General features: G+C 40.9%; 3 protein-coding genes across 3 annotated transcripts; 2 read left to right on the forward strand and 1 right to left on the reverse strand.

The window, feature by feature from the left end:
• Positions 1 to 2400: 2400 nt before the first annotated feature.
• LOC108650821 (uncharacterized) lies at positions 2401 to 4630 on the forward strand. The gene is made up of 3 exons (XM_018100112.3): positions 2401 to 2777; positions 2852 to 3097; positions 3163 to 4630. Exons 1-3 carry the CDS (start codon positions 2543 to 2545, stop codon positions 4308 to 4310), a joined length of 1629 nt encoding a protein of 542 aa, XP_017955601.2. The 5' UTR covers positions 2401 to 2542; the 3' UTR covers positions 4311 to 4630.
• Positions 4631 to 6284: 1654 nt separating this feature from the next.
• On the reverse strand, positions 6285 to 8976 carry LOC108652491 (putative serine hydrolase). The gene is made up of 2 exons (XM_018102687.3): positions 8691 to 8976; positions 6285 to 7472 (listed from the first exon to the last, which is right to left on the reverse strand). The coding sequence occupies exons 1-2, from the start codon at positions 8766 to 8768 to the stop codon at positions 6456 to 6458; spliced, it is 1095 nt and encodes a 364-aa protein (XP_017958176.1). The 5' UTR covers positions 8769 to 8976; the 3' UTR covers positions 6285 to 6455.
• Positions 8977 to 14621: 5645 nt separating this feature from the next.
• On the forward strand, positions 14622 to 15835 carry LOC108652300 (uncharacterized). The gene has a single exon (XM_018102449.3). The coding sequence runs from the start codon at positions 15247 to 15249 to the stop codon at positions 15592 to 15594; it is 348 nt and encodes a 115-aa protein (XP_017957938.1). The 5' UTR covers positions 14622 to 15246; the 3' UTR covers positions 15595 to 15835.
• Positions 15836 to 23356: the final 7521 nt, after the last annotated feature.

Below are 23356 nucleotides of genomic sequence, written 5' to 3' on the forward strand. Positions count from 1 at the left end.
AGGATTTTTCGTAATTGTTATGTGCTGCGGCTGTTGCTGTTCGTTGCCGTTGCCGTTGCATGCAACACATGCAGCCAAGGAGTTTTTCAAGCCAAACGAGCGTCCAGCACTTGCCGCAATTAACGATTTTTCATGATTTCAGTGCGGGAACGAAGCAATTTGCATAAATCAGCGCAAAGTATCTGTGACAACGCAAAGGCCCAGCCGGGGGTGACATAGGTCTCCCTGTTTGTCATGTGGGTCCCTGCTGCTGCTGAAAAATGTTTACACATTTGCAACTGTCTGAAGGTCAAACAGGAGACGTGTGTGTGTGTGTGTGTGTGTGGCATGATTTAGGCGCCTGCTCCTCCTCCACTGCCCTCCGCTGAGTAATTGCACGGCAGCCATTGGTTCGCTCTTGGCCTGGTCACAACTGATTCTGTGCCTCGTGCAGCTTTAATTTAATTTATGCCACAACAGCAACAGCAACAGCAACAATGAGCGGAAGCCCTGTCGAGAGCCACTAAGTGGCCGCCCTCAGTAAAATTAAATGCAGTCAACAATGTTGTTGCTGTTGCTGTTGCTGCTGTTGCTGTCGCTGCTGTTGCTGCTGCTGTTTTTAAATACAATTTATTGTTATGGCAACACAATGTGTTTAGTTTTATGGCCCATAAGACGCCTAATATTAATGCACTAAACTGCATTCTTCAGCCCGCAACTGAGTTATTTAATGCGTAATTACAGCGCAAATCTTCTTAAGCTAAGACACTCACTCAGCTGGCCAAAGCGAAATGGAGAATGTAAAATGGAAATTGTATGAAAGCAGCTTAGTGTTTGCTTCACTGCATTCATAAGCGTCCCAGTCGCTCCCCCTCTTGCTGTCTCGCTGCAGTCTATAGAAAACTCTCCAAGCGCACAAAAAGGTCAAAAGCAAATGCGTGCAAAATACCAAAATAAGCATAAGAACCAATGGCAGTTGCAACAGCAACAGCAACAGCAACGGCAACTGCAACTGCAGCAACAACCGCATCGTCAAAAGTCAATTTACTGGCAACACTGGCAACAACTTCAACTAATTAGCGAGTGCTTGGCTTCAAGGGCTGCGGCTGGCTCTTTAGCAGCCCCTCGGCCAAAGGAAGGAAAAAAGTGTTGCATGCTTTTAGGCGCTGCCTAGAATTCCACAAACACTTCACGTAGCAAGCGTAGCTAGATATGCATGTGTGTGTGTGTGTGTCAAGTGTTGTGTGTGTTTATGTGCCACTCGGTGGCATGTTGCATTTAGTTGCCATTTAGTTGGCTGCAGCCCATCCCAGCACGCATATCTACATCACTCTGGTCACAATTCAATATTTGGCTAGAAATTATCGCATTCATTGTTGCAAATATTTTGATTTGTGTACTTGGAGTCGTTTACTTCAATTGATTGCATATCTTAGATCCAATTCATTAGCCATGAAATATGCAAGCCAGCATACCTTGCCCTGCACCGGCCAAAGCCAAATATTTGCTTTAAGTGTCGTACAAATTGCTTTTCCGATTGAATTTGATTTATTTCATCGTTCGCAATCCTCAACCAAATGCTGACACAATGCAATACATTGGCGACTGCAAGAAATTGCTCTGAAGATTTCTATCAATATTTAAAGTGAAATCAATTCATTTCATGAATAGAGCCGAAGCCCTCAATTGATTTCACTCAAAGTTTATCGACAGTTGGCCATAAATATTTTATGGCTATAAATTAAGAGATAACTTTTATATCCTTAACACATTGAAAATAGCCAAAATGCGGTAAATTGTTTTTATGCAAATGAATGGAAGAGGCAGAAGCATGAAAATTTATATCAATATTTTTATATGCAATATGGGAAGTAATTTCTTTTTAGAGATTTTCGGCAGAGCTTGAAATTTATGAAAAGCTATAAATGTACACAGATAATATAAGTGGAGTATATTAAAGTGAGTATATATTCACCAGTAAATAAAATTAGGTAATATAAATAATATATTTATTAAGTGATATACATAAAAGTATATCAGCTAAAGTTTAAAAGAATAATAATAAAAATCATTGAGCTAAGATTAAAAATAAAATTAATTAAGATAAAAAAAATAGATATTTTTTTTAATACAAACAAAAAGGAGATGAATGAAGAAATGAACTAAATTAAAAAAGGAAATGATAATAACAACAATAAAAAAAGAACAATCATTGCTCATCAAAATTAACCAATATTAACAACAAAATTATTTAATGATTTATATTTTTTGGTTAATTTATTTTATAAAATTAATTTAATTACTATCGATTTATTATTAATTACTATTTATTATTATTATTTTTTTTTTTTAATTTAATTTTTATTAATTTATTTTTTTAGGTATTTAAATCTCTCATTCTTTAAATCTTTCTCATTCATAAAATCTCTAGCCACAATTGTTGCTTTGTTTATGTTGCAACTGAGCTGAGGAAAGAATGCCAGCTAGCTGCTTGGCTGCTGATTCACAGTCATCAGTGGAGCTAGACCTTATTGATTCGAGAGTCGTTTAATTAGAGCGTCTCATGTTCGGCGGCATTTATCTTATCAGCCTGCTCGACAATGACAAGATCGCGCTATCTATCTGCCAGCAGCCGCCGATAGTGTTTCTGCCCGCCTCGGCGAATGCATTCGATATCATTTGTGGAAACGCTCTCAACACGCTCAGATGTCCCTGCCCATCGATGCAGCTCCGCTCGTTGGCCTTTGACTCCCTGTGGCAGGCAGTGCGCAGCATGTTCCAGCTGCCCGATGTGCTAGGTAAGTCGAACTGACCTTGGAGCGAGCTTTGCTTTGCTTGTTTTGACTTGTTGCGTTGTGTGTTTGCTCCACAGTTCTGTGCTGCCTCTGGGGCAGCGGCCTCTCGCTAGGCTACTATCTGAAGTCGGCCTTCGTCTACGACAATCTGTGGCCACACTGGTACGCCCTGATGGCTGGCATCGTGGTGCTGGTCCTGGCTATCGGCTGGACCGTGCGCAAGCATATCAAGCAACGCTATAGCTTTGATCACTACTACATCATCTTCTACGGGCTGCTCTGCTCGCTCCTGGGCAGCTGCTTCCTGCTCAGCAAGCAGTTGGGTAAGCGCGGCCGTTTACTTTGTTTCACATTGAAATTAACTATCCACATTCTCTCCTCTGCCCAGCGGTTAGCTACTACTTCAGCTTTATTGGCCTGAGCGTGGTCTATTTGGCCGGCTTCAGCTATGTGAGCCTGCGCAGCGATGCCTCGGGCCTGCGGCCGGCAAGGATTGCCATGGCCAATGCTTCGCATGCCTGCGGCCTGGCCGCCGGCTTTGTCCTGTTCAACGAGTTCGAGCCGCAGCGCTGCGGCCTCGTCGCGCTGGGCGTCAACCTGCTGCTGCTGCTGCTCGTGCTCGTCAACGAGCTGCTGCAGCATCTGGGCGTGCACAACTACAAGCAGTCACGTGACTTGGTCTTCAATCTGCTCAACGAGGAGCGGCTGGCCTTTCTGCCACGCCAGGCCGTGCTGGCGCAGTTCGTGGACCGCCAGGACTATCGGCTGCAGCAGAGTCGCCAATGGCTTGTCCTGCTGCTGGGCGGCCTTGTGTTGGTGCTGCAGAGCGGCTGCCTGCTGCACTCGCCCGTCCACCTGCAGCTGATGTGGACCTCCACCCGGGGATTTATGCAAGACTACCAGCTCTTCACGCCCTTCGCTCTATACGCCGCCGGCTGTGCCCTGAGCGCCCTACTCCTGCTGCGCTACACCCCAAAGCTGCTGTATTTGCTGATGGGCGTCATTCAACTCACACTGGTGGCTGCCCTGCTCTGCATCTACAATGAGGATCAATCGGAGCATTGCTATTTGTTCCTCTGCCTCATCTACGCCAGCGCCGGCATGCTGTCCACGCAGGCTCTGCACTGGCTGCTGGAGTGCTCGCCATTCCTCTACGCCGAGCTCTCGCTCGCCGTCGGCTTTGTGCTGCAGCTGGCCGTCATGGAGGCCACCAAGTACGAGGTGGGCGTGGACAATGTGTGGACAGCGCTATTGGCCAGCAGCCTCACCTACCTGCTGCTCACCTTGCTGGCCATCGTGCTGACGCTCTGGCTGCAGCCTCGCTCCGCCAGCCTCGTCGATGTTCGCAATCGCCTGTTGGGCGTGCGACGCCTCCATCTGCCCGCTGCCCAGACCCAGTTCTGGCACACCAACCACTTTCTCGCCCACGACAAGCAGCCGCACGAGCTGCAGGCCGTGCAGCTGGATAAGACGCGCGTCTTTCAACAGTTTCCAATTAACTCCGCCGCTGCCAGTGACAAAGCGAATAAGTTTTGAGGTTCCTAGCGTTAAGGTATTATCAATATATTGTTTACCCAAGTGCAGATGCGCGTATAACAAATTATATACAAATGTGTTTTTGCTTAGCAATAAAAATCGAGCAAATACAATTTTGTTGTAGCAATAAAAATCGAAGAGAGAAAAGTTTTAAAACTTTTATTAACTAGCGAATATAATTAAAACTAACACTACTATATAAATATATATTTACTTAAAGGTCAATGCTTCAAGGTCTGCTAGGTTCAAAGGTAAAGCTGTTGGGGTCAGCCATTTAATAATTATATGTGTTAAATAAATTTAAAAATCTGAATGTCTTCGAAAATATGTGCTAAAAATAGAGTAAAAATAATTTTTTTTTTAATTTTATTTATTTATTTTTTCCTAATATAAAACTGTCCCAGCTTTTTTAAGTTGGAATTGGAATTGGATTTAACTTTTAACTGAGATAAGTAAGAACTAAAATGGGTTCCATATGAAGGTCTTTCAAGCTAAGTGAGCTACAGAGTTTATTATTTACTTTACTTAAAACTGTTTTACTTTGACTAAATTTGAAAATTTATATAATTATATATTTCAAAATACTGCTATGAATATATATATGTACAAAATATTTATTCATACAATTCCACAAAAATATATATTTATATTTACCATAAAAATATATAAAATATATTTAAATATATATCTAACCTTTATTATTATAATGTTATTATTATTATTTACATATAATTTATATATTCTATAAACTTGCTCTTCCATTAATATTGTCCATCGTCTTTAATGTATGCAATGAAGCTGAAAACCCGCATAAACGTTCATAGCTGAGGCACTTCAAGTCCTCCATTTCTCAAGCATCATTTGACCCCGCTCAATAGACTAATTCATGCAATGCAATTTACTAAAAGTGCCCGCTGAATTTTAATGTAAATATTATGATAAGAGTTTAAGTGCAGGTTAGCTGCGACCCAAAAGTAGTTGAGCTCGGCCAGTGCTCGCCGGCTCGCCTAAATGATTTTCGTTTTTATTGATTTTTAACAAATGAAATTGCGCGTTAACCACAAGCGAATTTATCATAAAGATGTTTTATCAGTCCGGCGGCCAGAACTTGGGCTGCTGCCCACAGAACTGACAGAGTGGCCCGGCACCCTGCCCCGCCCACATCGCAGTGATTCACCAGCCTTTTGCCACAATTTTATTGCCGAAACATTAAACATTTATATCTGCTATCAATTTCGTTACGTCGGAAAAACGTAATCGCATTGCAGCCGCTGGCAGTCGGGGCAGTCGGAGCAGCAACGTTGTCTATCTATCTACAGCCAATGCGAGTGTTGTTGCCGCAATTTTTCCGGCTCCTACCTAATTTAATTTACGTAGAAAACCCGGCCGCAACGTGCTATGGCAATAAAAACGTTAAATTTGTTTATTTTTTGAAGCCCGAAGCCGAGCCTCGCCGACCTACGCGAGTGGGTGTGGTTCGCATTCAATATCGATACGCTCCGACTGCCTTTGCTATTTAGTGTGGCTCGAGGCACACATTCAAAATGTTTACAGCGACAGAGAGAGAGTGGGGGAGGGAGAGAGAGAGGGACACACACACACACATTGTCTCTGGTGGCCCCTTTTGTTTTTCTGCAACGCCATTGTTTTTAAGTGGATGCCGCACATCCTTTGCTCCCTTATCACTAATGAAGTGGCCAATGAACTGCGACCCAAAGATTAAAGCGAAATTAAATGCCAGCCCCAGCTTGATTGATCGAATGGGGGCGAAACAGAAAAAAAAAGGTGCATGTTCTGTAATATACTATACCGTATATACATATGTGTAGCTGTATTTGTATATATCAATTTCTGTGGAAATCCCAAGCACAGGCAGACGTTAGATAAGCTTTTAAAAGTTCAGGTTTCGCGAAAGTAATTAAGATAAAATTGTGTCTGGATTTGGCCAACTGCAACGGAGGGCAAGACAAATTCATTATTTATTGCGGTAATCAATATATATTAACTCACATTCATTTGTCGACGCTTAAATTATGATTTTCTGTTTTCTGTTTCTGTTTGGGCTTAACTACGCTTTGATTGATTTAAATTTCTAGATAGATTCCGGCTCGCACTGTCGCCTCGCCTCAGAGATGGGTGCAACAGCTAGAGGTTGCTTTTTCTCTTGCGGCGCTTCACGTTCTCCGCCTCGTCGACGGCCAGGGCGAACTGCTGCACCACCTCGGGCAGCTCCTCTTTCTCATCCACCGTCCAGGTCTCCAGGTGGGGCGGTCTGTGGTGCATTATGAACGGATTGATTACCTCGGCCACGCCCTGCGCATTGTTCAGGTGCACGTGGTGGGTGCCCTGCACCTCGTGCAGCTCAAAGTGTGGATTATTGGAGCGCAGTATGTCAATAACCTCCTGGCTCTCGTCGTCAATGAAGTTCGACTCGGAGCCCTTGATCACACAATAGGGCACGTTGCGTATGGTGCGCGCCAGCTCCGCGGCGAAGGGGGGGCTGGTGTGGAACTCGAAGTAGTACTTGCAGCGGCCGTCGCGGGAGAAGAAGTATTTGTCCGGATACTTGGTCGACTTGGCCACATTGCGGTCGAGGATGTGATGGCAGTTCTCCAGGGGCACCGAGCCCGCTGAGCCCTTGTGCAGCACGTGCTCCAGCTCCTGCCAAGTGTACGCGGGCGGCTCCTGGCGCTTGGCGTTCGCGAACCGCTCGTCCTCGATCATGTAGCGCTCGATGTTGGTGCGCAGGTAATCGATTTGCGAGGGCGGCTTGCGGTAGCGCGTCTTCACAATGTCAATGCTGATCAGCATGTCCAGGCGGTGCGGGTAGAGCGAGGCGAAGATGAAGCACAGCATGGCGCTCATGGAGTGGGCCATCAGCGAGACCTTCTGCCAGCCATATTCCTCCATGATGCGCAGTATCACGCACAGGTAGTCCACAAAATGATAGGCAATCCCCTCCGGCAGCTTCGACGAATACCCATGGCCAGGCAGATCAATGCAGAGGACGCCCAGGTGTTTGGGCAGCAGCGGCAGCAGCGTATTCCAAGTGCCCAAATTGTCCAGCCAGCCGTGCAGGGCCAGTATCGGGCGTACCTGTCGATTGCCATACCAGCGGCCTACCACATAGCCCCAGGGCATATTGATGCGCACGTCCATCGGCTGCAAAGGTAGCAGAGGTAGGTGAGACACACGCACACAAACACACACACACACACAGACACAGCTAATTGACATGCCAAAACTTGATAGTGTACGGAATAACCCGAGGGTGCTCAAACAGTCGAAAAGGGTTCGCAGCGGCAGCGAGACAAAAGGATGGCAGTTTGGCTAGGAATACCAAATATTGAGGGAAAAACTAAACAGAAATTGATAACGGTTACGCTCTGACTAAACCATTGTTCGACTTTAATCTAGACCTAATCTAATCAGGAGTGTAAAACTTACAAATCACTCAAGACAAATACATGAACTTTGACATTATCATTATGATAACAATGTGTAAGGGTATTTGCTAGCCGGTCTCAAGCGCATTGTGCTCATATTGGTTTGATCAATCGTCTGGTTCACACGAGAAACTGAGCCGCGCACCGCTGCAGATTGATGGCCAGCAGTCAGTGCGCAGCAAGCCGACAATTTATCATCTAGCTTCTTTTTTTGCTGATAGCCAGGGATGGAGAGAGGGAGAGGGAGAAGGGGAAGGCTGAGCTAGCTATCCCCTCTATCTGCCCCGTCTGCAATTGACTTGTAGCGCATGCAAACTTTAAATGTCGACAAATGGATTTTCGTAGTTTTGCGCCACAGGAAAAACTTTTCACGACACTTTTCAATTGTCTTTGTTATTGTTGTTGTTGTTGCTGTTGCTTTTGCTTTTGCCGAAGAGTTTGGCTCGTTCAACTTGAAAATTAGCGCAAAATGCTTTCAAGTGTGACACAGTGTCTGCAAAAGTTTTTATACCAAAAAGTAGCACCGCCCTTCGACCCGCTGCCAGCTCCTGCCACTCCTGCCAACATTTTGATGAACTTCTAATGAGCTTAATAACAGCGAAGGGCAACCGAGCAACTCTCAACTCCACTTATCTCTCGCAATCGGAATTGGAATCGGAATCGGAATTTCAACTTCAGAATTTCGCTCAGCTACCGCAACTGTCTAATTTCCTATTGATTTCTGATTCGTGCGGCTTCAAATTCTTATCAGGCAGACATTACATAGTGGCCGCCGGCGATAAGCTGAGAGGGTTCAAATTGCAATCGAACCGGTTCAAAGGTACTCTCGACTCTCTTGCGGCCATAGACAGCGGGATTTGTATCTGGCTGAGATAAGCCGCACTGCAATGCCATTTATGATCCCCACTCAATCAGTTGTTGCTTAATTAATTACCTGTTCTTGTGGTTGTTGTTGCTGTTGCTGTTGCTCATTGTGTCCAATTAGCTTGGCGTCCGCTGGAACTGCTGTCATATTGCTGGCCCCACGCGTCGTTGAGTGTGATATAATCTGGGCATACGCTAAAGCATATACTAAATGTTTTCTATTTGCTTTACATATATGTTTTAATATAGCCGAATGTTATTTTGTTTTGCGCAAAAGTTTTTTCTTTTTGTAGTAGTCTGGCGCAGAGCAATGAACGCGAACAGCTCGCCAGCAAAACTAAAACTAAAACATAATTTGTTTTGCCGCTCACATTAAATTCTGCGGAAATGTGAGCAAAGAGCGCGAACTGACCTTTAATCAGGCTCATTAGCAGAGTTAATCAATAGCTGAAAAACACCTGAAGAGCTGAGAGTGTGAGAGTAGCGAGAGAGAGAGAGAGAGAGATTGTCATCGTTGATCGTATTGATGCGGGTTTATAACAGCTGTCAATTATCACACACTTTCTAAAAAGCTAAAGCTAGCGTGAGCGACGAGCTTTTACTCAACAACAAAACTTTATCTTCCGTCGCTGGATCGCAAACACAAAAGCTTCAAATGCAAAGGCAACTTTATTGTTGTGACTACAGAAGCCCCTATTATGCGTGTGTGCGTGTGACTGTGTGTGTGATCTTGAGCGAGCGAGTCTTGCGATAAAAGCTTTTACGTTTTAAAGAGAACTTTTACGTTTTGACATTGATTCAACAACGAACATGTCAATATAAAAACTGAATAAGTATATAGGATATTATATTAATAGAATAATATAACAATATATAAATATAATATTATAATTCTATAAAAATATGAATATTAATATAAAAATAAAATTAAAATATTAATGCAGCAATATTAAGAAATATAAAATGGCTCTCTTAGAGGTAGGGTGATTGATAAGAGATGTTATATACCTCCCAAATTGAATGTATTATATAGAGCAGCAGCGTATACAGCTGCATTTGTAAGAGCGTGAATTTCATTCTTACTCTACTCTCTCTCGCTCTCACTCTCTCTCTGCTTTCTCTAACCTACGATTGCTCTCGCTCTGCTCGCTCGCACTCTGTTTGCTCGCTGTCATTGTTAAATTGAAGCCAGAAGCGAACAGTTCTACTTTTGCAGGGGATGCCTGAACCTTAACTTGGATACCTCTACATACCAATAGACTGTGAAAAATGAATCTGAATGAGTATAAATATGGCATATGAATAACAATGAACACTCGATTCATTTTACGCGTTTTTAGGCAGAATTAAAAATAATATTCGACTATCATATGTAGGCAAATGGAGTTATAATAAACTTACATTGATGTGATAAACATATTTAACTCTCTTATCGCTTCTTGCTCAACCGAGATCCTGAAGATTGAGAAACGTCCTTGACAACATCCACAAATCACAATAGCTTGATCATATTTGTCACATAACTGACTGTTACACAAATTTGCCTAAATACAAATACGCACACATACATATATGTGTATCTATTATAAAACTGTTTTATCTATATTTTTCTGCCACTAAATTAGCCAATCACAAAAATCAAAGTGCACAAAAAGCCATGCGAAAAAAAAACTCAATTAACATTTGTATTATTTATGCTGTCGGCTCTTTACCTGCCAAATGGCCGCAAAAATAATTCATATAGCTGATAATGCCAGCCAAATGAATTCAATTAACAATTTGTTAGCAATATTCTCCCAAATGAATAGACGACAAAAAAACAAAGAGAGGGAGAGAGAGAGAGAGCGAGCGAAAGAGGGAGAGGAGAGCAAGCATCAATGTGATTAAATCTCATGCGATATTTGGCAATAAAAAACGCAATTCAAATCAATTTAATTGAATTTAATTGCGTTTGCCATTTTTGTACTTTTTGCCATTTGTGCAGTTTTTGCGGCATGGCAAAAGGCAACAAACAGCAAAACGAGATAAAATATCAATAAATATTTATAGAGCTCTTTGGCCGAGATCCACGCGACGGCCGCACTTGTATAAACATATTCAAAAACCCATTAGCAATGCGTCGAATGCCGATGTCGACAACAGTTTACACAATAAATTTGTTAGACTAGTTTTTGCGGGGCCCGAAATCCCACCCAAAATCAAAATGAACAGTGGAAAATTGCAGCCGGCGGTTAGAATTTTGATACTCGACAATGAAAATGGGTGGGGCGAAGAACGGGGAGCGGAAAACGAAAATGAAAAGCGAAATTTAGTGCAGCAAGCGAAAAGCATAAATCTTTCTGCAATTGAAAATTGAAAATTGAAAATTGAAATTGGCAACGCAGCGTGGGGCAGCTGTGTGATAAATAACGAATTGCAATCATAAATCTGATGCAGAGAAGTATGCAGAGCGTTTTAATTTCGTTGCAATTAAAGCGAGAGAATGAAGCGAGCCTAAGAGGCGCCAACTGGAGGCATTTAATCAAATGCAGATGGCAAGCCAAGCCAAGCCAAGCCAGGGGAAGGCGTGGCAAGGCAAGGCGCTGCTCACATGCGACGCGCGTCAATTTGCGCTCGTTTGGCGAAATGAAATTACGAGACTGCCGTCTCCTGCAGCCTCCTGCCACCTCTCCTGCCGGCCATGACGGGACTGGGGCTGGAGCTACGCTTGACCCAGTCCATGGACTAATGACATTTGAATGACAGCAGCGGCAGCGGCAGCGGCAGAGCCAGTTGCAGCTGCAAGTGGCTAATGACCGTTAGCGGGTGCTGGCTGGCGGCAGTGGCTCAATTCGGTGGCTGTCCACGCTGTCACGAACTCCAGCCGCCAGCTGAGATAACAATTGCCACAGTCATGTTGTTGGCGCAGCATTTCGACCAGCGCACCTACACGAATATATACATACATAGACAGACATATACACATTTATGTAAATATTTCTGGATCCATGCCAAAAGACATGGTTAGCTGGGCCCTTTGTTGGCGGCTCAGCCTTTGCGCTACCTTGTTGTCAGGTGTAAAATGCAAAGTAATGACTTTGAATATGTCTGTTAAGAGGCTGGCAGGCGCAGATCCCAGGCAGACACCTAACTGGCTTTGCGCATTAAGCGGGCCTAACACGAGCCTCTAGTATCTCAGCTAAGCCAAGCGCTTGGCCAGACCTGCACTGCAAGGGCACCGACAGCAGCTGCTTAAGCTGCATTCAAATCTATACAAGTTTTTGGAGAATAGTTACATGAAAAGCGGCTTTTGGGAAACTTTGGAATTAAACGGGGTTAGGGCTTAGGCTGGGGCCAAGCAGAGAGCCTTGAAAGAGAAAGGCATTGACTCGCTTAAGGCTCGCATTCGGATGTCGCATGAGAAGGTAGCAAAGCCTAAAAACCAAAGAGAATGCTGATAGAGACAGATGAAGGCTTGCTCTATGTTTTAGTTGAATTATTACCTTAAAGGTTCGCTTGGGGTCTCAGTTATGGAACTTTGGGGCAAGGCGCTTGAGTTATGAAGGTTTAAGTTACGTCTGAATCCTTTCTGTTTCTCTCGAAGTTATTTTATTGATGCTCCGCTTTTCATATATGTACATGACTGTCTCCTGGAACCTTTTCCAATTGCTCATCGCAGATAATGATTAAAGGATTAATTTAATAAATTCTTCATTCCTTACTTTAATGCGAACCAAATATTGCCTTATTCATTATTATTCTTTATTTATTCATATTCTTATAGTCAAAGTTTTTGCACTCGAAATTCTTATAGTTATTTCTCTGATAAGTAGTTAAGATTCTTATGCCTGGCCTCACATTGCGCTGGCTTGGAAAGCGCATTGAAGCTGCGACTTGTTGGCCATTTAATTTCTGGCTACGTAATGCAAACATTTCTCAGCCAGCCTGCTCGGCCTGCCACTGCCTTTAGCCCTGCTCTCGGCTTTTGTCTGGCACTCAAGTGAAAAGCTTTTGTCAGCGCATGGAAATTTGACGGAAATTGTTTGGTCTGATGGATGCAGATGCTGTTGTTATAGCTGTTGCTGTTGTTGTTGATATTCTTGTTGTTGTTGTTGTTGATGTTGCAAAAAGCCCATCCTCAGTGTGCTTGAGATACCGTTGCCTAATGGTCTCCCCCTCTCACTCTCTCGCTCTCTCTCGTTCTCTGTCTGGCCTCGGCCATCAGTTGGCCAAGTAAGCAGACGCATTATGTGTTGTGGCCCCAAACACTGCACATTTCTTGGGCAACGCGAAATCGCAATTTCAATAGAATTAGAGGCCACAATTTGCTGGCAGCCAAGTGGGCCGGCTGCTGCGCAACGAAATAAATGCAAATCGCGCTGAGAGTAAATTCTATTTGGCTCCGTCGACTCTGCTGGATAATGTGCTTAAAATGGCCAACTTTGGCGACAGGTAGCCAGCCAGAGAGAGAGAGAGAGAGATAGAGCTGTCTGCCAATGATAGAGACAGGGAGCTGGGGCTGGAGGCTGAACCCGTTGCAGATTTACTGCGGCACGCGCGACTGCCACAATTACGAAGCTAGAAAACACAATCAAAATCAAGTTGAATGCTGAACTTTTTAATGCATAATTTATAATGGGGACGGGGGGCTGCGTGGCCTGGAGTTGGCCCAGCCAAGCCTGGGTCAAGTCGCGGGTTAAGGCAACGCACCTTTCTTTTGTTGCTACGTCTCGCAGATACACAAATATATCTTTATAAATAACTGTGCGTGTGTGTGCTTGTGTGCGTGTGTGTGTGTTATAAAGAGGGACAGCTGTGGCATGGAGCGCCGCCGTATCATAAATATTTATGAAAGCTGCCAAAAAGTGCAAGGACGTGAGGGCTCCTCAAGACCCACTGCTCAGCACGTGCGCCGTGTGCCGTGCCACGATTTATATGCCGCCATTCAAACCAATATATCGTATATACATATATATATATGCACATATGTATATTTACTTTCATCAAAAACTCATCTTAAATGCCAACACATGCGGCACATAAATATTGCCCACAACAAGTCTCTCTATCTCACACACTCTCTGTCTCTCTCGCTCACCCTCTCCCCCTCTCACAAGTATTCAATTGTAAACCTGTAGCAAAACCAATATGAAACACTTTTGAAAGAGTTTAACGAGCATCAAAACAAAAATCGTAAAATCATAATAAAATGTGGCGAAACGTAGATTGAAATATTTGCTTTATGTGCGGCTATAAAGCGCGCTGCTTCAATTTAAAAAGAAATTCCTTCACTCAGCTACTGATGCAATATCCGCTTAGCAGGATTCCCTGCAGACATTGAACTTAAAGCAAAGCCAGCTGCTCTTTAAGCTGGCTCTAATTCGGCACACACTCGTTTTAGCCACACAAAAGTTTCCCATCCGTCTAAGCCAAAAGAAAAGAGTGTGGAATGCTGCCAGCCAGGCCAAAACTATCAATTAAACTAATTAGCTCGACTCGCCCGGGCTGAACACGAACTGGCGCAGGAATTCAATCAGCGCATGCAGAAAAACGCAATCAAATGATTAAGTCAATAAATGAAGCCGAATTGTTTGGGCCAAGCTGCAAATAAAATAAAAAATAAAATCAAATAAAGCATAGATTAAATAAAAAAATAATCAATTGAAAACAAGCAAATACAAATAAATGAAAAGCAACGAACGAAGCTTCGCCTTAAAGTTTTTCCAACTTTGCGCAGATAGAGAGAGAGAGAGAGATAGAGCGGCAGCAGGGCGAGGGTGCGAGTGAGAGAGGGCAAGGTGAGACTATATATAACTAACATTTTGCGAACAGGTGCAAAAAGAGTGGCCAACTTTTTGACGTCCTAATGAGCGCTGGCCACATTGATTAGCCAAGAGCCCAAGCGCCAGCTGCTAAATGGCCAACCGACTTTTTCTCTCTCTCTCTCCCTCTATATATATATATATTTTGGTTCACTTGCCATATTCATGGCATTTGAAAGTCAAATTGAATTGACTGCAGATTGGGCGCTCTATCATGCAGTGGGCGTGGCACGTGCCATATGCACAGCATAGATATTGATTTCCTTCGCTCGCCTCCTTGCAGGAAATTTATTTATATTCAATTTGTGAATTTATGCAAGTATTTTCTTCTCGTTTTTTTTAGGAATCAAGACGTACGGGAAATTCACTTTTCCGTCAGCTGTCTGCGTGTAAGTGTGTGTGTGAGTGCGCCGCTTTGTGTTTGCCAACTGTAGCTGAGACTTCGCTAGAAGCGCCGTTGCCTGTGTGCGATAAACCAATTTCTGAGTTAATATTTTCCACAAACTCATAAACACATCAGCGCAGACGTTAGCTGTCTAGCTGTCTGGCTGTCCGGCTGTCCCACAGGCAAACCGACCTAATCTGAAGGACTAACGCCGGTCGACTGTACCCGGCGACTGCATGCGCCTGCCTGACCACCCTAAGAAAATTACCTAAGTAGGTAAGAGCATGGCTCCTATATAAGCCCAAGCGAGGACTGCATCCTTCACTCAGTCCATGTTTAGCCCTCCGTCGGACAGCCGTCTCGCACCGAAAGCAAACGCCACCGAGAGAATTACCGCACACGTGCTGTGATAGTCAGTGCCCAGTGTCTAACCAGTCAGGATGTTGTTTCTGGCGCCGCGCAAGCATCTATTTGCCACCAATTTGATAATATTCCTCATGATTTATATCATGCGCAAGTGCCTGCAGTTGTTCTGCATCATCGAGAACAAGGCGTGCCAGCAGCCCGACTGCCGCTGCGAGCCCGGCCAAACGGACTGCCAGGACTCGCCAGTGATGGAGAGACGCGGCGGATTCAAGCTCATACCGGATGCCATGAGGAAGACCATGCACAGCTTTGGCTATGGCGAGGGCCACTATCAGATCTTCGTGGAGAAGAAGGAGCGCAATTTGCCAACCAAATCGCGCCTCAATGCGGCCAACGCTGAACTCAAGCTGAATCCCAATTAGGCGGTCCAGCTTGACAGCCAGCTAAACAGCTCAAGGAGCCCACAAAATGTGCCAACTACAACAGCAGCAGCAGCAACAACAACAACAACAACAATAGCAATATCTAACTACAACAACAACAACAAAATTTGTCCAATGTCTTCTGCCATAAATATGTCTTAATTAATTATAAGCATTCAACAGCATTTCTTTTTATATCGAAGCGCATACTTGGCCATTAATAAAAATTATAAAAGTTAAATCCCGCCACCTCAGGCCTTTTGATTGATGTCCTTTTCTTTGTGAGACAAAAAAAAAACACACACAAATTGTGATCTGCAGCACTTATAGCCCCACAATTGGAGGGCACGAAAAGACGCCGCTGGCTGTGCCTGAAAAATTATCTAGCGACTGCGACGACTGTCAGCTGATCGCGTGGGAGTTGCTGCAGCCATTAAATGGCTACAAATTTATCACAAAGTAGCCAAAAGCAGAGAGAGAGAGAGAGAGAGAGAGGGGGGGGGGGGGGGGGGGGGATATAGCTAAACGGCAACAACATTGTCAGGTAATATGTTGAAGTAATTTTTTAATACTCTACCCGAAAGTCGCTTAGAGGTATTTGGATTTTCGTAAGCTCTTTGTGTGTATACAAATAATAGATTAATAAATAATACAGACCTACAAGTGGAAAATAAATTATTGATTTATTATATTGATTAATATCAGCTCGTCTACAAATATTACCAATAGTTTCAGTCTATCGCTATCATATCAATCGAATTGATATATATCGATATTATTGTATACAAATATTAGCTTATCTACTCATATTTTGCAACATTCATATTTTATTAGAATGTCTGCTAATATATTTATATTCATAATATATGTATATTTCATATTTTCCATCAGTGCATTTCACTTATTTATGAATTATCTATCGATATATGTATGTCTTCCGAATAAAATAAGGACTTGTACACAAATTTTCAAAGTATTTTTAAAATGCCTACTTAGTCTAGTATCAGAAGTTCTTTAGTTTTTCTATTCTCTTATTTTTTTAGATTTATGTATGTCTAGTATATCGCTAACAGAGACATACAAAAGCTAAAAATATATTTTTTAAAAATTGAGTTTGACTAAATTAATAATTCAGACTAGGTAAATACTCACAACAAACACTTTGTCACACATTCAGAATTCCTTAGCTGGCGTTGCTAATGATGTCAACTGAATGTCGTCAAATGAAAAGTGAAGCACTCTCTAATTTAATTGTGAATTTCAGTAGAATAACTTGACTGTGTTTCTCAGCATCATTATAAATATTGTTGAGAATGAAATACATAGAATACAAAAAAGAGAGGAAATGAAAAGCAGATTCATCATATGACAAATATAGCCAAAGCTTCTGCTACAACAATAATAATCTAAATTAATATAATAATACCTGCTTTCAGACTTTCATAACATTTTGCATAATATCTATTTATTGCAATGAAAAGGTGTCTTCAAGTAATCTCTGACTCGTATAACATTACATTAGGCACAATCAATACTATTTCAAGGAATTGCCCAGCAGCAATGTCAATAATCTTATTATAGACACCTAATTAAGATGCCTAATAATATTATATTACGTATAAATGGATTTATATTCCTCTATGCCCAATCCAATAATTTGCACATTTAAGTCAACTATTCTATGGACTTAATTATATTCAACTTAAGCCACGCCTAATTAAATTCATTACACACAAATAGTGCGTAAATGTCGCAAATCTGCGGTACATCTAATGCCTGGCTGTTAGCATCCTCAATGGAAGTATAGAGCATCCTTGTGTCAGCCCGAGTGTGGCTCGGCCATTTGGCTGGCGTCTATTGTTCCGCTGGCACAGATAGCAGATAGGAGGATAGGAGATAAGAGCGAGCGCGAATGAAGCTGAATGCGCAGCGCCGTTCACTGAGTCTGGCAATTGTTAGCAAATCTATCATCATCTTCTTAAGCACGTGGCAGCGAGCGTGAGTGTGGGTGTATGTGTCTGTGTGTGTGTGGGTGTGTGGGTGTGTGGGTGTTGTGCACTTGAAGATATTGTGCAAATTCTGCAGCATTTTGCCTTGCATTATAAATGAACAGAAATTTTTAGTTGTGAGCTATATTTTGCTTGAGCTGCATATAAATTTGCGCACACACACACGCACACACACGCGCAGACAGACACCAGCACACGTACACAGATGTTGACAATGTTGTTGCCTGAGGGCTGTTTGCCTGGCAAGTTGTCATTATAATCATGATTATTATTGTTGTAATTCTAATTATGCATTGCCGTGCGGCGCAGCGAGGGGCCCCACATTACACATACGCCATGTCTGACACGCTACGTGGCAGCTTGTGTGTGTCAGTGTGCGTGTGTGTGTGTGCACGTGCGCGTGCTTCATTTTTATCAATGACAGTTTCTCGTTGTGTGCGTCTGCTGTTCATGTGTAAAATGAAAATGTCTGTCGGATTAGCGCGAGCAGCGAGCAAGCAGGCAAACTGCCAGCACCTATCTATAGATATATACCATTTATATATATATATAGATAGATAGATATAGATATTGCTATAGATACACACATGTATAGAGCATAGCATAACCTTCTTCTATAACTCGCATCAGCATAAATTTGCTAAGCTCTAATGTAAATCATGTCGACATTGTTGGTCTTAAGCAGCTCTGTTTGGTGGACTCCATGCTTCGGACTCATTATAATTAACAATTTATAAAGCGTTAATGCACACACATACACGTACACATGCACATACATATACACTATCGCAGCTAGACGGCAATTTGCCAAGGCAGCTAAAAGAGCATGCTCAGCATCACATCCGCACAAGCAAACAAACAAACAGCTAGTCAGACAGGGGCTGGGCAGGAGAAGGGGGCTGGCGGTGTGAGTAGCATTCATTTTGCTTGTAAGCTGGTTGCCCAACTCATCCTGAATCAGCTCTTCCTCCCTCTCTCCCCCCCCCTCGCCCCCTTTCCCCTCCTCGTTAACAACACAGCACGGCACGTCGCGCGCATTAAGTAGATGAGCTGCATTTTTCATGCATGCGAAGTTGAGATTGCAGCTGCTTACCGCTCCCTCACCCACTCACATACTACGATGCAGCCATTTCCTTTTGGCTTCTGCTTGACTTTCTCTCTGCTTGTTTTCTGCCACCCCCTAGCTCCAACTTTAACTTCCGGCATTCAACTGCAAACTTGCATGCAGTTCCATAGGAAACAGTCGATTTCGATAACTATTTCGATAATACTTTATCAGACTCACAGAAGCCCTGACTTACATTACATAAACCATTTGAAATCTGTAAATCTATAAAATAAGTAATAACCAATTATCGCCAACTATTTAAATAATCATTAATCGATTTCGATAACTACCTACCTGCTTGAAACTTGAAACTTGAACTTGAGTTAAGGCAGATGCATGACAAAAGCTGAATGCTACGAGACTCGACGGTGGGTATATTCTCTTAGTTTAGGTCTTCTGGCGTATTTATGGCTTGTTAAATATATTTTAAATGAATATATAACAATAATCAACCAATCATTTAATCAGTTTATTGATAATTGAATTAAATTAGTAGTAGTCTTTCCGATAACTTTTTATCGATTTCGATAACTTTTCGATAACTTTTATCGATTTCGATAACTTTTTATCGAACTCTGTAACTCTTCAGACTCAGAAAGGCCCAGGCATACATAAATATATACATATGAAGCTATTCACAACTCTTCAAAGTAAATGTGACAAAAAACGAAACAGAACACTTGAAACTTGAATTTGAGTTAAGGCAGATGCATGACAAAAGCTGAATGCTACGAGACTCGACGGTGGGTATATTCTCTTAGTTTAGGTCTTCTGGCGTATTTATGGCTTGTGAAATTTATTTTAAATGAATATACAACAATAATCAACCAATCATTTAATCAGTTTATTGATAATTGAAGTAAATTAGTAGTAGTCTTTCCGATAACTTTTTATCGATTTCGATAACTTTTTCGATAACTTTTTATCGGTTTCGATAACTTTTATCGGTTTCGATAACTTTTATCGATTTCGATAACTTTTTATCGAACTCTGTAACTCTTCAGACTCAGAAAGGCCCAGGCATACATAAATATATACATATGAAGCTATTCACAACTCTTCGAAGTAAATGTGACAAAAAACGAAACTGAACACTTGAAACTTGAATTTGAGTTAAGGCAGATGCATGACAAAAGCTGAATGCTACGAGACTCGACGGTGGGTATATTCTCTTAGTTTAGGACTTCTGGCGTATTTATGGCTTGTGAAATTTATTTTAAATGAATGTATAACAATAATCAACCAATCATTTAATCAGTTTATTGATAATTGAAGTAAATTAGTGGTAGTCTTTCCGATAACTTTTAATCGATTTCGATAACTTTTTCGATAACTTTTTATCGGTTTCGATAACTTTTATCGGTTTCGATAACTTTTATCGATTTCGATAACTTTTATCGATTTCGATAACTTTTGATCGAACTCTGTAACTCTTCAGACTCAGAAAGGCCCAGGCATACATAAATATATACATATGAAGCTATTCACAACTCTTCGAAGTAAATGTGACAAAAAACGAAACTGAACACTTGAAACTTGAATTTGAGTTAAGGCAGATGCATGACAAAAGCTGAATGCTACGAGACTCGACGGTGGGTATATTCTCTTAGTTTAGGACTTCTGGCGTATTTATGGCTTGTGAAATTTATTTTAAATGAATGTATAACAATAATCAACCAATCATTTAATCAGTTTATTGATAATTGAAGTAAATTAGTGGTAGTCTTTCCGATAACTTTTAATCGATTTCGATAACTTTTTCGATAACTTTTATCGATTTCGATAACTTTTTCGATAACTTTTATCGATTTCGATAACTTTTTATCGAACTCTGTAACTCTTCAGACTCAGAAAGGCCCAATCATACATAAATATATACATATGTAGCTATTCACAACTCTTCGAAGTAAATGTGACAAAAAACGAAACTGAACACTTGAAACTTGAATTTGAGTTAAGGCAGATGCATGACAAAAGCTGAATGCTACGAGACTCGACGGTGGGTATATTCTCTTAGTTTAGGACTTCTGGCGTATTTATGGCTTGTGAAATTTATATTAAATGAGTATATAACAATAATCAACCAATCATTTAATCAGTTTATTGATAATTGAATTAAATTAGTAGTAGTCTTTCCGATAACTTTTATCGATTTCGATAACTTTTTCGATAACTTTTTATCGGTTTCGATAACTTTTTCGATAACTTTTTATAGAACTCTGTAACTCTTCAGACTTAGAAAGGCCCAGGCATACATAAATATATACATATGAAGCTAATCACAACTCTTCGAAGTAAATGTGACAAAAAACGAAACTGAACACTTGAAACTTGAATTTGAGTTAAGGCAGATGCATGACAAAAGCTGAATGCTACGAGACTCGACGGTGGGTATATTGTCTTAGTTTAGGTCTTCTGGCGTATTTATGGCTTGTTAAATATATTTTAAATGAATGTATAACAATAATCAACCAATCATTTAATCAGTTTATTGATAATTGAAGTAAATTAGTGGTAGTCTTTCCGATAACTTTTAATCGATTTCGATAACTTTTTCGATAACTTTTTATCGGCTTCGATAACTTTTTCGATAACTTTTATCGATTTCGATAACTTTTTATCGAACTCTGTAACTCTTCAGACTCAGAAAGGCCCAGGCATACATAAATATATACATATGAACAACTCTTCGAAGTAAATGTGACAAAAACGAAACTGAACACTTGAAACTTGAATTTGAGTTAAGGCAGATGCATGACAAAAGCTGAATGCTACGAGACTTGACGGTGGGTATATTCTCTTATTTAAGGTCTTCTGGCGTATTTATGGCTTGTTAAATATATTTTAAATGAATATATAACAATAATCAACCAATCATTTAATCAGTTTATTGATAATTGAATTAAATTAGTAGTAGTCTTTCCGATAACTTTTTATCGATTTCGATAACTTTTTCGATAACTTTTATCGATTTCGATAACTTTTGATCGAACTCTGTAACTCTTCAGACTCAGAAAGGCCCAGGCATACATAAATATATACATATGAAGCTATTCACAACTCTTCGAAGTAAATGTGACAAAAAACGAAACTGAACACTTGAAACTTGAATTTGAGTTAAGGCAGATGCATGACAAAAGCTGAATGCTACGAGACTCGACGGTGGGTATATTCTCTTAGTTTAGGACTTCTGGCGTATTTATGGCTTGTGAAATTTATTTTAAATGAATGTATAACAATAATCAACCAATCATTTAATCAGTTTATTGATAATTGAAGTAAATTAGTGGTAGTCTTTCCGATAACTTTTAATCGATTTCGATAACTTTTTCGATAACTTTTATCGATTTCGATAACTTTTTCGATAACTTTTATCGATTTCGATAACTTTTTATCGAACTCTGTAACTCTTCAGACTCAGAAAGGCCCAATCATACATAAATATATACATATGTAGCTATTCACAACTCTTCGAAGTAAATGTGACAAAAAACGAAACTGAACACTTGAAACTTGAATTTGAGTTAAGGCAGATGCATGACAAAAGCTGAATGCTACGAGACTCGACGGTGGGTATATTCTCTTAGTTTAGGACTTCTGGCGTATTTATGGCTTGTGAAATTTATATTAAATGAGTATATAACAATAATCAACCAATCATTTAATCAGTTTATTGATAATTGAATTAAATTAGTAGTAGTCTTTCCGATAACTTTTATCGATTTCGATAACTTTTTCGATAACTTTTTATCGGTTTCGATAACTTTTTCGATAACTTTTTATAGAACTCTGTAACTCTTCAGACTTAGAAAGGCCCAGGCATACATAAATATATACATATGAAGCTAATCACAACTCTTCGAAGTAAATGTGACAAAAAACGAAACTGAACACTTGAAACTTGAATTTGAGTTAAGGCAGATGCATGACAAAAGCTGAATGCTACGAGACTCGACGGTGGGTATATTGTCTTAGTTTAGGTCTTCTGGCGTATTTATGGCTTGTTAAATATATTTTAAATGAATGTATAACAATAATCAACCAATCATTTAATCAGTTTATTGATAATTGAAGTAAATTAGTGGTAGTCTTTCCGATAACTTTTAATCGATTTCGATAACTTTTTCGATAACTTTTTATCGGCTTCGATAACTTTTTCGATAACTTTTATCGATTTCGATAACTTTTTATCGAACTCTGTAACTCTTCAGACTCAGAAAGGCCCAGGCATACATAAATATATACATATGAACAACTCTTCGAAGTAAATGTGACAAAAACGAAACTGAACACTTGAAACTTGAATTTGAGTTAAGGCAGATGCATGACAAAAGCTGAATGCTACGAGACTTGACGGTGGGTATATTCTCTTATTTAAGGTCTTCTGGCGTATTTATGGCTTGTTAAATATATTTTAAATGAATATATAACAATAATCAACCAATCATTTAATCAGTTTATTGATAATTGAATTAAATTAGTAGTAGTCTTTCCGATAACTTTTTATCGATTTCGATAACTTTTTCGATAACTTTTATCGATTTCGATAACTTTTTATCGAACTCTGTAACTCTTCAGACTCAGAAAGGCCCAGGCATACATAAATATATACATATGAAGCTATTCACAACTCTTCAAAGTAAAT

Source organism: Drosophila navojoa, chromosome 4 (genome assembly GCF_054131105.1).
Source record: "Drosophila navojoa isolate 15081-1374.11 chromosome 4, UAZ_NAV_1.0, whole genome shotgun sequence".
NCBI classification, from domain to species: domain Eukaryota; kingdom Metazoa; phylum Arthropoda; class Insecta; order Diptera; family Drosophilidae; genus Drosophila; species Drosophila navojoa.